General features: G+C 41.8%; 1 protein-coding gene across 1 annotated transcript in view; it reads left to right on the top strand.

Annotated features, from left to right (window-relative positions):
• The window catches only part of LOC146653815 (uncharacterized), a 34,944-nt gene extending 21,993 nt beyond the window's left edge, over positions 1-12,951 (top strand). The window contains exons 2-7 of the mRNA XM_085379885.1: positions 2,697-2,893; positions 3,008-3,116; positions 3,393-3,810; positions 4,476-4,635; positions 6,487-6,540; positions 12,815-12,951. Coding sequence (XP_085236011.1) covers positions 2,697-2,893; positions 3,008-3,116; positions 3,393-3,810; positions 4,476-4,635; positions 6,487-6,540; positions 12,815-12,951 — 1,075 coding nt within the window. The remainder of the gene's footprint in view (positions 1-2,696; positions 2,894-3,007; positions 3,117-3,392; positions 3,811-4,475; positions 4,636-6,486; positions 6,541-12,814) is intronic.
• Positions 12,952-15,047: the final 2,096 nt, after the last annotated feature.

The raw sequence follows: 15,047 nt of genomic DNA, 5'->3' as shown, positions 1-15,047 counted from the left end.
TCTTGCCATTGTTCTCATTTTTCCAGAATCTACAATAGGCAAGCAGCTTGGTGTGAAAAAATCAACTGTGGGAGCAATCATCAGAAAGACCACTGATAATCTCCCTCGATCTGGGGCTCCACGCAAGATCTCATCCCGTGGGGTCAAAATGATCATGAGAACGGTGAGCAAAGATCCCAGAACCACACGGGGGGACCTGGTGAATGACCTGCAGAGAGCTGGGACCAAAGTAACAAAGGTCACCATCAGTAACACACTACAACGGCAGGGAATCAAATCCCGCAGTGCCAGACGTGTTCCGCTGCTGAAGCCAGTGCATGTCCAGGCCCGTCTGAAGTTTGCCAGAGAGCACATGGATGATACAGCAGAGGATTGGGAGAATGTCATGTGGTCAGATGAAACCAAAGTAGAACTTTTTGGTATAAACTCAACTCGTCGTGTTTGGAGGACGAAGAATACTGAGTTGCATCCCAAGAACACCATACCTACTGTGAAGCATGGGGGTGGAAACATCATGCTATGGGGCTGTTTTTCTGCCAAGGGGACAGGACGACTGATCCGTGTTAAGGACAGAATGAATGGGGCCATGTATCGTGAGATTTTGAGCCAAAACCTCCTTCCATCAGTGAGAACTTTGAAGATGAAACGAGGCTGGGTCTTCCAACATGACAATGATCCAAAACACACCGCCCGGGCAACAAAGGAGTGGCTCCGTAAGAAGCATTTGAAAGTCCTGGAGTGGCCTAGCCAGTCTCCAGACCTCAACCCCATAGAAAATCTGTGGCGGGAGTTGAAAGTCCGTGTTGCTCGGCGACAGCCCCAAAACATCACTGCTCTCGAGAAGATCTGCATGGAGGAATGGGCCAAAATACCAGCTACTGTGTGTGCAAACCTGGTAAAGACCTATAGTAAACATTTGACCTCTGTTATTGCCAACAAAGGTTATGTTACAAAGTATTGAGTTGTATTTTTATTATTGACCAAATACTTATTTTCCACCCTGATTTACGAATAAATTCTTTACAAATCCTACCATGTGGATTCATGGATTTTTTTTTCCACATTCTGTCTCTCACAGTTGAAGTGTACCTCTGGTGCAAATTACTGACCTCTGTCATCATTTTAAGTGGGGGAACTTGCACAATCGGTGGATGACTAAATACTTTTTTACCCCACTGTATGTCCACACGTACAGGGGTCTTTTTGAAAACAGAGATTTTACCTTTTTGTTTAAAAACAAACAAACAAACAAAAAGTCCAGTCCACACGTGCAGTTTTGAACAAATATCTCCGTCCACATGTAAACGCTAAAAACTAAATGTTGGCCAATCAGAAGTCTAGAAGCCTAGGAGGGAAAGAGTAAACAGGGTTTTGTGCCCTCACAAAACTTTATGTACTTCTGAAAAGTTTTTGTATTTTTCTGAAAAGGCAGCTAATTTTGTGTTACTTTTCAAGTGCCTTCATCATTTCAAATGTTATTAGCTAAAGACAATATTTTGGCTGATGTAGACTCGCAACTTAGGAATGAACAAAATGCATACAGCATAAGTAGTTTAATTAAAAAAAAAAAAACATTTATTCAAAACTGATGTCGGGATTTTGGGTTGTGAGAGCGTCTGTGTTCAATGTAGAAGTTCACTCTGACGCCTCTGTCTTTCTAAATGCAGGGACAGTAACTGCATGTGTATATGTAAGCGTGTAAACACTGCAGATGGTAAGATTAACAGCAACAGTATTTATTTATTGTAGAAATTAATCTCATGTAAACAATAACGTGGCGCACAGCGTGACGTCAAAAACGGCACACATCTTTGACGTTGCGTGACTAAATCTGCGTTTTCCTGATCCATACTTAAACACAAAAACTGAGTTTTCGAAAATCTCCACCCTGGCAGGAGTTTTTAAAAATCTCTGTTTTCAGTGACCCAAAACGCCGTTTACATGTGGAGGAAAGGCCCAAACGCATAGAAACTATCTGCGTTTTCAAAAATACCCGTGTTCGTGTGGACGTAGCCTGAGATTCTGGCGTTTCTGGCAAAGTACATTTAAATTTAAAAGTCAATTCAGGATTTTAATGAATCCATAGCACTTAATTCAAACTAAAATCGATTTTAATCGGAAAATCAGTTATTGAAACCTACCCCTAATTGTGAGTAAGCTTGTGAGATGGTTCAATTCAATTCAGTTTTATTTATACGGCACTAAATCACAACATCAGTCGCCTCAAGGTGTTTTATACTGTAAGGTAGACCCTACAATAATACATACAGAGAAAAATCCAACAATCATATGACCCCCTATGAGCAAGCACTTTGGTGACAATGGGAAGGAAAAACTCCCTTTGCAGGTGCTGTGTATAGTTCAAAGGCTGCTTTGCTGAAAAATGGAAATAAATCATGAGCTGAAAATAATAAAGATTGATGTACTAGAGCTTATTATATAGAAGTAGATCTTTGCCCACATTGACTTCTAAATATCTAAAGAAAAATATCTATCTTTGAAAACTGTAATGCCTTTTTCAGCTATCCATTGGACTCAACATGCCTTGGAATTTACTTTGTTTCAAATCTGTCTAAACAAATGCATCTTGTATTACTTGATGAATTAAAACAGAAAATGGTGCTTTTGCCAGTGAAGTCTGGATATATGGCATTGCCACTGCTGTACTAGTTGGCTTCTTTTTGCTTTCTCACCAGCATGCTACCATTTGCAGTTGTTGATTTTCTGGATGGTGGAGGTGTATCCATAATTCCTTGCAAGTGGTTTACAGGACCAGCGGAAGATTCTTGTTTCTGGCCACCAGGGAGAGTCAATATCAATAAGGCTGTAAAGGATGGAGTTACTCCAGATACAAACTGGTCACAGTACAGAGTTCACATCTTGGGGAAAGCTGGTAAGAAGCATTTTTATTTATTGCTACCAAATATTCTGTCATTAAAGACAGAACAAAAAATTTCCCTGTAATTTCACTAACAACATTTTGTTGATGTATGTCAAAAATTTACAGAAAACTATGAAAATGCCAGGGTGAAACTGCGGAGGTCTGAAGCAACCTCTGATCTGCAGACTGAGTCGGATTCTGGAAGCAGATTGGGAAAAGGGAAGCGGAAAAGGAGGTAATTATGTTTCTTAAAAACGCCTTAAAAGCAACAATTTATCGTGGTGATTATAAGAAAAACAAAAAAAAATTGACAGTGTCTTTAGCAGACCATTGCTGCTCACCAGATTTAGATATGATCTTAAAATAGCACTTTGTAACTTTTTGACTTTTAAAAATCAGTTTTAGACTCCTTTTGATGCCGAACTATACATTAATGTTTTTAGTTTGTAGGACTAACCAGTAACTAAATTGTTTGTGGGGTTTTTTAATATTTTTTAAAATTCATTTTAAGGCCAGTGATCCAGTCAAGCTCGGATGAGGATTGGGACAACGCTGCGGAACAGCCAGAGACCTCATCACCATCAGCAATGGAGAATAGACATTCAAGTGAAACTCCCCACCAGAACATCACTCATCCATTTGTTCAGCTACCACCACCCTCAACTCCTTCACCTGTGGTTTCACAACCAGTTCCAAGACAACTTGTACAAGCCACCAATACCAGCATGTTTGTACGTGTTCTAACCCTCCTGGAAGACATTAAGGAGACTCAGAGGATCCAAAGTCGAATGCTACAGTCTCTCCTCAAACAACGTGATGGACCAGTTGCTGCAGTATTACCCGAGGGTGCTGTTTTTCCTCTCCGGACAGTCGCAGACGTGGAAGTAGTGGAGCAAAAACTGATAGACCCTGTCTTCCTGAAAGAAGTGGTAAATAATAATGATGTAATAACAATAGTCATTGATTAATGCCTCAATCTGCGTTTTATGCTAGCAGTTATGACGGGCGATCGTGGCTCAAGAGTTGGGAGTTCGCCTTGTAATCGGAAGGTTGCCGGTTCGAGCCCCGTCTTGGACAGTCTCGGTCATTGTGTCCTTGGGTAAGACACTTAACCCGTTGCCTACTGGTGGTGGTCAGAGGGCCCAGTGGCGCCAGTGTCCGGCAGCCTCGCCTCTGTCAGTGCGCCCCAGGGTGGCTGTGGCTACAATGTAGCTTGCCATCACCAGTGTGTGAATGCGTGTGTGAATGGGTGGATGACTGGATATGTAAAGCGCTTTGGGGTCCTTAGGGACTAGTAAAGCGCTATATAAATACAGGCCATTTACCATGATCAAGGAAAGTTGGTGTTTGTTCAAACATGGTCAGTTCAATGAAGTAGTGGAAGGTGAGCTTCACAAAAGTTGCTGTTTTTGAAAATAAAATAAGTTGTACTTTACAAGTTGTGCCACGCCAAACCTTAAGAAAATACTTTTGGTGGATCAGTCATTTAGCTCTTTGCATTTAAGCCTAATTACTGTGTAGCTATGCAGGTTTTCTTTTAGGTGTGACTGATGGTACTACTGTCAGTAAAATTATTGTCCTTGTGTGTCCTAAGGTTGCTGTTGTGGCAGAGATCGGAGGGAGCACTGTTGATGAAGCCACCAGAAGAATGATGGCTTTCATTATGGACAATGCTCTATCCAGGCAATATAACTTCGTTGGGCACCATGGAAAGCGGGAATTTCGAGGGCTTAAAATTTTTGAAGTGCTATATGGTAAGCTCATTAGTTTGTAAGATATTTTGTTGATGTTTGAATAACAGATGCTCACTTCAGCTGTAGTCAGTCTTCCAATCAATTTAATCACTGACTTAAGGTTTTTATACTTTGGTTCAACATTTATGTGACATCTTATGCTGTGTCACAGTATAAATATAAGTATGTAACAAAAAAAAGAGAATTACAGCTGTGTCTAGATTCAGTAATAAAGTCTCACTTTCTTGTGGTCAATATCTGTGCTTTACAGGCAGCTTGAAAAAAAAATGCTCTTACAAGCCAGATTACCAGAAAAGAGGCAGAAAAGGCAGCATCTAAGTGGTTTATTGGTACAAGAGATAGAGGAGGAAATCGCATGGCAAGGGCTAGGGCTGCTCAATTAATCGAATTTTAATCACGATTACGATCTGGGCTTTCAACGATCATTAAAAATGACGGAGCCGATTATTAGCCCCTCCCTCATTTATCCGCGACACCTTAAAGGCCGGTCCGTGAAAATATTGTCGGGCATAAACTGGTCCGTGGCGCAAAAAAGGTTGGAGACCGCTGATTAAGAAGACCCGAGGGAAGCTCGGAAAGCTAAGCAGAAGTTATTTGGAGAGGAGAGAGTGACTGCCGTTGGCTGAAAAGAGAGGTAAAAAAAAAACTTCAGTGGTGTTGCACACTATTTTATATTATTTTTTAAAGTCATTGTTAACCCTTTAAAGCCGGTCGAGCAGCACGCTCCGTTTTGTGTAACTATTTTTAAATCCCTGTAGAACTGGAACCGTGTAAGCTAGCGCAATAACCCGGAGGAGTTGTACTTACATCTGATGCCATCAGCTTGTCCTCGGTCACGGTTTCCTTCCACATAAAGCTTTGCAAAAACTGCATAAAAAGCGCTTGCAGCAACAAAAACACAATATTCCAGAAACACGCTTTGCCGATCCGATCAGCTATTCGTAACACTTCCCACATTGAAACAGAGGTCAGCGCGAACTACCGCATATCCGCCATTTCCTGCCCGAAACCAGAAGTGACGTCATTTTTTACTCGTAGGCCTTAAAAGCCTATACTGGTCATGTTTGACTTTTCTGAATAGTTTCTGAGATGCTTAGAACTCGAATTGCACTGCTGGAAATAGTTTATTTTGATGCACATGCTGTTTTCTTTGCAAATTTCCATCATAGGATTGTTTTTTCGTTTTTCCTGCAGTATATAAAAATTGCTGTATCTCCAAAATAAAACTATGAAGACACTCAAAATAAATTTCCTGTTGTTGTAAACTATTTTTTGCAACTTTTTTGTATTTAAAGTTTTGAGGGATAAGCCTCTTAAATTTCTCCAAGTAGAAATATATGTAAAAAAAACAAAAATGATTTTCAATTTTTTTTGTAGTTTATTGCACTTTTTTGCAATTAATGTAGTTACTATGGACTTAATGCATACATATTATTAAAATATGGGCTATAACAGTTGCATAGCAAATTAAAATGCTCCCACAAATGGCACTACAACATGTAAAAAAATAATATAAGCTCTGGCGGACTTGGTTCTATAGTAGGTCTTAAAGGGTTAAATAAATATCGTCAAATAATCGAGATCTCAATTCCAGTGAAAATAATCGTGATTATCATTTTTGCCATAATCGAGCAGCCCTAGCAAGGGCACAGTGTCGCGTGCAAGAGAGGTATACCTTAGTGACTCGGTTTAGATAGACTGTGGAGATGAAATTAATTAGAAATACTTTATTATTGAGGGAAATTATGTTTGGGTTGTTTTTTTTTGGGGGGGGGGGCTCATCAGCTCAGGTTGTTCTGGAGGGTGATGGCTGCTGCCACGAATGACCACATATTTCTCTCTGGTTTGCAGCATACTTGAAGACGGCTCTCACTAAACCATTTTTTGGTTCCTCACTGTGTTACGGTATGTGAACAATTTCCAGTTATGTTTAGCAGTTTGTGCAATATTCTTCTTTGCACAATCAGCTCCAGGAACTCCAGCGCCAGCCTTCTTTACCAGTGTGTCACCAGTGTGACTTCAAACTCACAGACTCTGATACTGCTGCCCTAACAAATGGCTGGGAAGCAGATTGGAATTTCCACAAGAGACTTGTAGAAGATATTCCACATCTTGGTGCAGACATTAAAGTAGTAGTTCCCAAACTTTATCTGATGGCCCTATTTTTGTTTTACATGAAAATCTTCGGTGCCCATCCAGCACACACCTCAAGAAGTAGAATCTGTTCTCTCCTTGGTAGATGTAGTCGTTGTTACATTTCCAGTCTTCTCCCTCGTCTCTCAGCATGTAAACCGTGCTTTGTTTACTCCTGTTCCCCCTGAAATCCACAATCATCCATTCTGTTTTGTGTTTACTATGAGGTGATTGTTTCTGCACCATGCAACTGGTTAACCACGTGCCTGTTCTAAGCTTTGTCCATCACTGAGACACCCCACAACACTTATCAATGTAACTATGTAGATGTCTTTTAATTTGATTTTTGAGTGCCTACTTGGTTAATCCTTTTGTAAATAGCTTTTCTGTTACCATGGATACTCATGGTCTTCAAAGAGTTCAATGTAGGAGGTCAAACAACTTGTTCAGCACAACTTTCAAAACAACTCCAGTAGTATTGCAAATCTGATGTTATTTGTGAAAAAGTGCACTTTTTTTCAGGACCAATGGATCAGTGAATGAGTGAGAAGCTGTGTTTCAGTGCATTTCTTTTTCTTTTAAACTGTATAACATTGATTTGTTATTGTTTTGTGTATACTAGGGACCTTTTTTGTCAACATGTTCTCTAAACAAAAAAAAATATTTGTATAGTATATAAAAAATTACTGTTATACTGCATACTGTTTTAAAATTTCATATTAATCAGTATTAATAAAAAAGATAAACTGACTTTGTTGTACAGGTGATTTAAATTTTAGCTTACTGTATTATCCAAAATCCCATCTGGGCAAGCACACTTGGGGCCACCATGGAAATGGAGGACAAAAATAGCTGGGTCCCAGGTGGGTAACCCGTGTGGGCCCCAAATATCAGACCCGCTTCTATGCATATGGGCCCCACACATGTTTTTTTGATTGGATCTGGTTTGGGGCCCATTATTAACCCATCTGGGCAAACACATTTGGGGTCACCATGGAAACTGAGGACAAAAGTAGCTGGGTCCCAGGTGGGTAACCCAGGGGGGCCCCAAATATCAGACCCGCTTCTATGCATATGGGCCCCACACATGTTTTTTTGGTTGGATCTGATTTGGGGCCCATCATTAACCCATCTGGGCAAACACATTTGGGGCCACCATGGAAGCTGAGGACAAAGGTAGCTGGGTCCCAGGTGGGCCCCAAATATCAGACCCGCTTCTATGCATATGGGCCCCACACATGTTTTTTTGGTTGGATCTGATTTGGGGCCCATCATTAACCCATCTGGGCAAACACACTTGGGGCCACCATGAAAACTGAGGAAAAAGTAGCTGGGTCCCAGGTGGGTAACCCAAGTGGGCCCCAACTATCAGACCCACTTCTACCCATCTGGGTCCCACACTTGTTTATTCGCTGGGCCGGATTTGGGGCCCATCCAGGGCCCGTCATTAACCTATGTGGGCAAACACATTTGGGGCCACCATGGAAACTGAGGACAAAATTAGCTGGACCCCAGTTGGGTTTCCCAAGTGGGCCCCAAATATTAGCCCTGCTGCTCCCTATTTGGGCCCCACATATGTGTGTTGACTGGGCAGTTACGGCAGTTTTTAACGTGAATTAACTTAAATTAATACTATCAACTAAATAACTAACACCAGATTTGATGTATTGCCTTTGTATATGTTACGGACAAACAGGTGTCTAGAGTTGAGTTCAACAGGAGATATAAATAATTTACAAAAACAATAGTTTTAAAAACGTGTTTAAACTAATTGTTACGAAAAAAAATACGTACGATGAAACTGAGAATTGACGTATAATTTTTCTGTCATCTAAAGTGATCTCATAATAATTTGGCGCAATGCTTATTTATCAGCATTTGAGTCATCTAATGAGTGTCTACCTTTGTCTTTCATGGAATTCCGGAGATCAGATACTGGAAGTCGGAACTATTTTGTTACAGGAGTGAGTACACACTACACTCTTGGGTAGCAGTTATATGTGGAATATATCATTTTTGTGAAGGAAATCAACTTGATATAAGGGGTTGGGTGTAAGGAGTTTGAGTGCCTTTGTTGACTTGTTTCAGAAGGAAGAGCTGATCACCTACCAATTGCAAAGCTGTTTGTTTGATCTTCTAGGTTGCATGTCAACATAAATAGTGAATCTCATGTTGACCTTGGCACATCCGTCAGAGTGCTAGTGTCCTAATGCTGGGTTAAAAGTGCTTTGGCACAGAGAAAATATGTATCATATGTGAACAAGGCTTGTTGTAAGAAAACACATTCGACACTCAAAGAGAGTAGTAAAGTGCTATATATAAGTAACAGTCCATTTTGAAAGTGCTAATGTGCCAAGGTTCAATGATGACAACCAGCTTAGGTAACCAGGTCATCTTAACCCCTTCACTTTGGTTTCTTGCTGTTGAACTAGAGAAAGTGTAAGATGGCTTACTGTTGTGTATTTGTGCTGTATAGTTTCATCTATGAGCGAGTTCAGAGGCAAAGAGATGGCAATAGTGCAGTGACGAGAGAACAGCTTGATGGAAGCCAGCTGACTGACCCAAAACATAAGAAGCTTGCTCAGTGCCTGCAGCATATTGGAGACGAGCTGGATGGAAATGTAGAGCTCCAAAGGTTGGTAACTTGTCTGTGTGCCTCTTCAGGCAACTTTAAAGGCGTGGAGTATTATGATATGCATGTTTGTTCAACTATAACTGTAATAACTAAATTATTTGCTTACCATTATTCAATCTTTTTCCCTAGAATGATAAATAACTCTTCGCTTTGTCCCACAAGAAAGGTTTTTATGAGAGTGGCCTCTGAGATCTTTTCAGATGGAATATTTAACTGGGGCAGGGTGGTTGCACTACTTTGCATGCCGACTCGTTATCAAAGTACGTGAAACTGCTATTGCCGATTCCCCCGTTACTACCCTGTGTATATAAGCCCTGTGTTTTCCCATGCTCGGTGTCGCGTCGTACCCTCAGATTATGCCTGTGTTCCTGTTCTCCGATTTCAGTGGTCACTTCATGTTTTGTTTTCATACCAGCAATAAAGCTGAGGTTTTTGAGTTTCACGTTAGTGTCTGAGTCCTGCGTTTGGATCCTCCTCTCCGCCTGCCTGCACACAGAGCCCTGACAGAAGCACAGGGCACACGGCCTTTATTTCCTTTCTTAAAGAATCATGTATAATATGTGTTAAATTGTGTGTGTGTATATATATACTAGAAAGCGAAAATTTCAGAAGAAATTTTAAGTGTGCCTATTAGTGATGGGATATCCGGCTCTTTTTAGAGATCCGGCTCTTTCGGTTCGGCTCACTAAAAAGAGCCGGCTCTTTCGGCTCCGAACCGGCTCTTCAGGTTGTTTTGTTGCTTTAATTAATTTATTATTAACAATAATATAAAATTATGCACAAAAAGAATTACTAACGTAAAACAAAGTGGTTTTATTTATATACCGGTATGTTTATATATAAATATATGCGGTGGCCCCTAGAGACAAAACACGTACAAACTCCGAAAAACATTTCTAGCATGAACTGAACTTCCAAAGCAGAGCTACTAGATCACTTAAATTACACAATTGAAAGCATGTGTGTATTGTTTGTGTATTTATACACAGGCACTCATATATATTCAAATAATTTAAAAAAAAAAGTTCATTTACCTGTTATTACCACACACCAAATCCGGTCGTTGGTACTTGCTGGCTTGTGTAGCCACAAGATACCAAAAGCTCCACACTGCGCCCAGCATCCTGGAGCACTTCTGTTGTCTTTTGTACGTGTTTTGAGTTTTTATGTGCTTCTGAGTTTTTACATGCTTCGGAGTTTGTACGTGTTTTGGAGTTTGCACATGCATCAGAGTTCGTACGTGATTTGAAGTTTGTATGTGCTTTGTCTGTAGGGGCCACCGTAAATATACTTTTATTTATTCACTCCACATAAAATGTAATAAATAAATCATATAATACAAAAATTAACAATTCACATTTCAACTTTTAACTATTTAAATTTTCAGCTTTTTCCTTTTACAAATTTAAAGTGAAAACAACACAAAACACTGCAAACCACAACCCAATTAAATATAAATTAAAATATCAAAACAAAAAGAACATGCATATTCTCTGTCATATGGGCCTGGATGAATAAACTTTCTGAATCCTTTATCATCTGCAACCGAAAATAGTTGTGGATGATTACTATACCTTTCTAATGTCACGTTTTTGTCCCTGGCTCTCTTTCTCTCTCTCTCTCTCTCTCTCCCTCTGGCTCTGTTCCTGCTACTGAGTGTAACTACCGCCCCTCCCCCCTCTGCCCAGCGTAAAGCACAAGGCTCACGTGCAGGCGAGAGAGAGAGGGTGAGAGAAAGAAAAAGAAAAAAAACCCCACGTGACGGCTCGCGATAAGGAGCCGGCTCGCGTCGTTCACGTCAAAGAGTCGGCTCTAAGAGCCATTTCGTTCGCGAACGACCCATCACTACAAGCATGACATCCCGGTGCATTTCAGACCCAGCAACACGCTCAGACAAAAACTGGTTCACCCGAAAGACAAAACGCCAAAACACAGACTTAACAATGTGGTGTATGCTGTACAGTGTATCCTGTACAGTGCAGCGAGGAATGCCCAGACCTCTACATTGGAGAGACCAAACAGCCACTTCACAAGCGCATGGCACAACACAGAAGAGCCACCTCCACAGGACAAGACTCAGCAGTCCATCTGCATCTTAAGGATAAAGGACACTCTTTCAAGGATGCCAATGTTCACATTTTGGACAGAGAGGACAGATGGTTTGAAAGAGGAGTGAAAGAAGCCATCTATCTCCACTGTGAGCGACCATCTTTGAACAGAGGCGGTGGTTTACGACACCAACTCTCTGCCATCTATAATCCAGTTTTGAGATCCCTTCCCAGACGCCTTAACGCCCACTCACATCCTGGACCATCTGATCTCAGGAATTCGCATGATAAGGTGGGGCCAGGTTTCACAATGAACACACCCGAAACTCTGGCTGATTGGGACCCACACCCAGTTTCACACCTTGGCTCAGGCGATTAGAGGATCATCAGGGGTCCTTTTGTCCCTCTGTGGGGGGATACTCCCACTAGGTTTATATCTGGGACTCTCCACCATTTGACCTTAGAACTGAAGAAGCTTCTCGAATGAGAGGTGAAACGTCTTCAAGTAACTTAAAGAAGTCCAGACGCTTTTCTTTGCAAGCTCTTTTGACTTCGTGTTTTAAACTGCATAAGACCTTTGGGATTTAATCTGCAAAAAGGGGATGAGAATTAAAACAGACTTCACCCAAGCTGTATCTTTGTATGGATAGCACTCTGCCCTTATAATTACATGATGGCTGCCTGCACATACAAATGTATTTCAAATTCACGTATGACTCAGTAGACAATAAAATAGTTTATTTAAACTACATCTTGAATTATTCATGGTATAGGTTCCTGTCAAAAGGTAAATTTCCCACTGTGCATTCATTTGTATTAACGAGCACACATGAGTACATGTTCATTTGTCTGTGTTGCTCAGCGTGAATTTGGTCAGTGTGTGTTTTTGTGCATAAACATATCTGTGCGTGCTTTGGTAAGTACATTGCTCACTAATGTGTGTGTGTCTGTCATCAAATTATTGTCATCAGCTCAGGATAGTCATTTGAGCTTGACCTCACGTAATGGGGTTTGACAGCCAGTGGCTAAGACAATAATTACACAACACACAGACAGCCTGTATCAAAGCGTGCTGACTAGAATAAAAATCATCTCTGAGCTGCTGTTACTAAAGAGAAGCAATTATCTGCACACAAAAGTAGGCTGAGGAACAAAAATCTGGAAAAAGGAGGGGAAATTTCAATTGGTTTCCCTCCCTTTTTTAGAAAGGTGCTGATATTAAATAACCGAGTTGAATACTTGGCAGTAAAGGTTCAAGGGGGAGTTGCTTAGTTGTGACTTCTCTTGGATTTTCAATAATACAGTGGCTCATCTGTCCATTTTTACCTCTCCTCTTTTCTCCTCTCCTCTTCTCTCCTCTCAGTAGATGTCACTGCAGTTCCATCACCCACCAGGCGAGCCGACGGATTGCAATGCATCGTGGGACGTAGACACCCTCAGGTTACGATAGCAGTGACGAAAGGGACTGGAGGGGAGGAGAGAGGTGTGGAAATGATATAATGAGGGGAGGAAGAGGACTGATAAAAGGAAAAAGAGAGGAGACAGTCCGGTAGAAACATTTCATCCTCACAGGTAAGCCCTGCACATGCAACGTGCACATCTGATCCTAAATCCCAAATGTATACAGTAGCACAAAATTGCACGCCACAGCAGTTGATGGTGATGACCTGTTAAAGCACACACACTCACACACATACGCGTGCACACTCACATATCCCAGTGATGCAATTAACTGTCATGGCCCATCTCCTATCAGTTGTTAATGAAGAGATAAAGTGTTGTGGCATCAGGGGAAATGTGAGTGAAGATAGAGGTGTTGTTGACTTGCCTCTGTCAAACAGATAGCAATCTGTCAGCTCTCCAGTGCTCCACCACTTCTGCTGATTGGACGCCACTGTAATTACTTTATTCAATATGGGAAATGAAAAATATCACTGCTCATCAAGTGACATTTCAAGCGCTGTTTTTACTTTGCTCAATACGTGTAACTTTTTTTTGTATGTCAGTTTGGTACTTCTCAACAATCCGTTTTTCTGTTTTTGCTGTATATGTACCACGTTTATTGCTAATGTGTTCTGCCTGCCTGTCATGCAGTTTCAGAACAGACTAAATGCTGAGAGAAGTGATTTTTCATGGGTTAATCCCCCACTTTTCCTCTAAATAGTTGGCCTCCTCAGTGAAAACAACCCTTAAGTGAGTCCAACTGGCACTGTCTCTGTTCTGTCTTCCCTGATGGTAGACCATTTACCAGCAGATTGTTTTAGACTTGGCTCTTCCCCAGCAAGTTGGGAAGAACTCTATCGCTCCTCTCAGGAAAGATCAGCTGCAAATTTTTGAACATTTTTAGGAAGTGAAGCAAGACTGTGAGGTTGGGCAAAAAAAACGTAAGCGCCACTACTCTATAAGCATGATCCCTTGCCAAATTCAGGCTCTGGGCAATAGCCTTGCTCCCTGCCTTTCTTCATCCCATTTTCTCCCATGGTGAGGGAATTTCCACATCACAGTAATTCTACTAAACATAATTACACTGCTTGTTTATAGCGTATTTTAACTTTGACAAAAGCATCCCTGGAAGAATTAGTACAATTATGTTGGGATGACTTCTCTTTTAACATGCGTTTTCTCTCTTGGGTAAACGCATTGTTTGAATGTTGGGTTGCACTCACTGGATACTGTTAAATTCTTTTCAAGTACCTGTTTTGGCAAAAAGAGAGAAAGGGACTTCCGGTCAGCATGCGACCCGAATAGACGCAGGAACAAGCTGCTCCGGTGAACTTAACTCCGCTTTGACCAGTTTCACCCCTTCAACTGCCACCTTTAAGTCGCTTACACTCGTAACTGCTTTTCTAGTGTTTTGAACACTTTTGACCCTTTCCAATGGCTGCTAAGAGTGCAAAAGCGAACAAAAAGGAGGACGCTAGCTTAACACTGGAGGCTATCACCACGCTGCTCCAGCAGCACCGAGATGAGTTGGCATCTGAATTTAAGACCTCATTTAACGCCCTCGATTCGAAGCTGGACCAGGTACGACAAGCCCAAGAGGAACAGGCCGAGAGAGTTTCATCCTTGGAGCTTGCAACTGAAGACCTGAGCCAACGTGTCGCTGACCTTGAAAACACGTGTGCCGCTCTTCGCGAAGACAACAACCAGCTAAAGAACAAAGTCACTGACCTGGAGAGCCGTAGCAGGCGTCAGAACATCCGCGTCCTTGGACTGCCTGAAGACACTGAAAGTGGGCGCCCCACTCACTTCTTTTCCAACCTTCTCTGTGAGTTATTGGGCAAAGAAATACTTCAGTCTCCACCGGAGCTCGATAGAGCGCACCGCTCCCTCGCAGCGAAGCCGCCCGTGGGACGCCCACCTCGCCCGGTGATCATCCGCCTGCACCGATACCAGATCAAGGACCTCATCATCCGAGAAGCTAGGAGGAGAGGGAAATTCGACTACCGAGGCGTGCCTATCCGAATTGTGGAAGACTACAGCCCCGAGGTCCTCAATCAGCGGGCGCAGTACAAGGACATTATGTCGGAGCTCTACGGGCGAGGCCTGAGGCCGGCTCTCCTCTTCCCAGCACGGCTTCGCATAACGCAGGCCAG

The sequence above is a fragment of the Rhamphochromis longiceps genome, linkage group LG14, assembly GCF_057381845.1.
Source record: "Rhamphochromis longiceps isolate RC_006_pf linkage group LG14, R_longiceps_female_GT1.1, whole genome shotgun sequence".
NCBI classification, from domain to species: Eukaryota; Metazoa; Chordata; class Actinopteri; order Cichliformes; family Cichlidae; genus Rhamphochromis; species Rhamphochromis longiceps.
The sequence above is the reverse complement of the archived record's forward strand: the minus strand, read 5'-3'. Positions and strand labels throughout refer to the sequence as shown.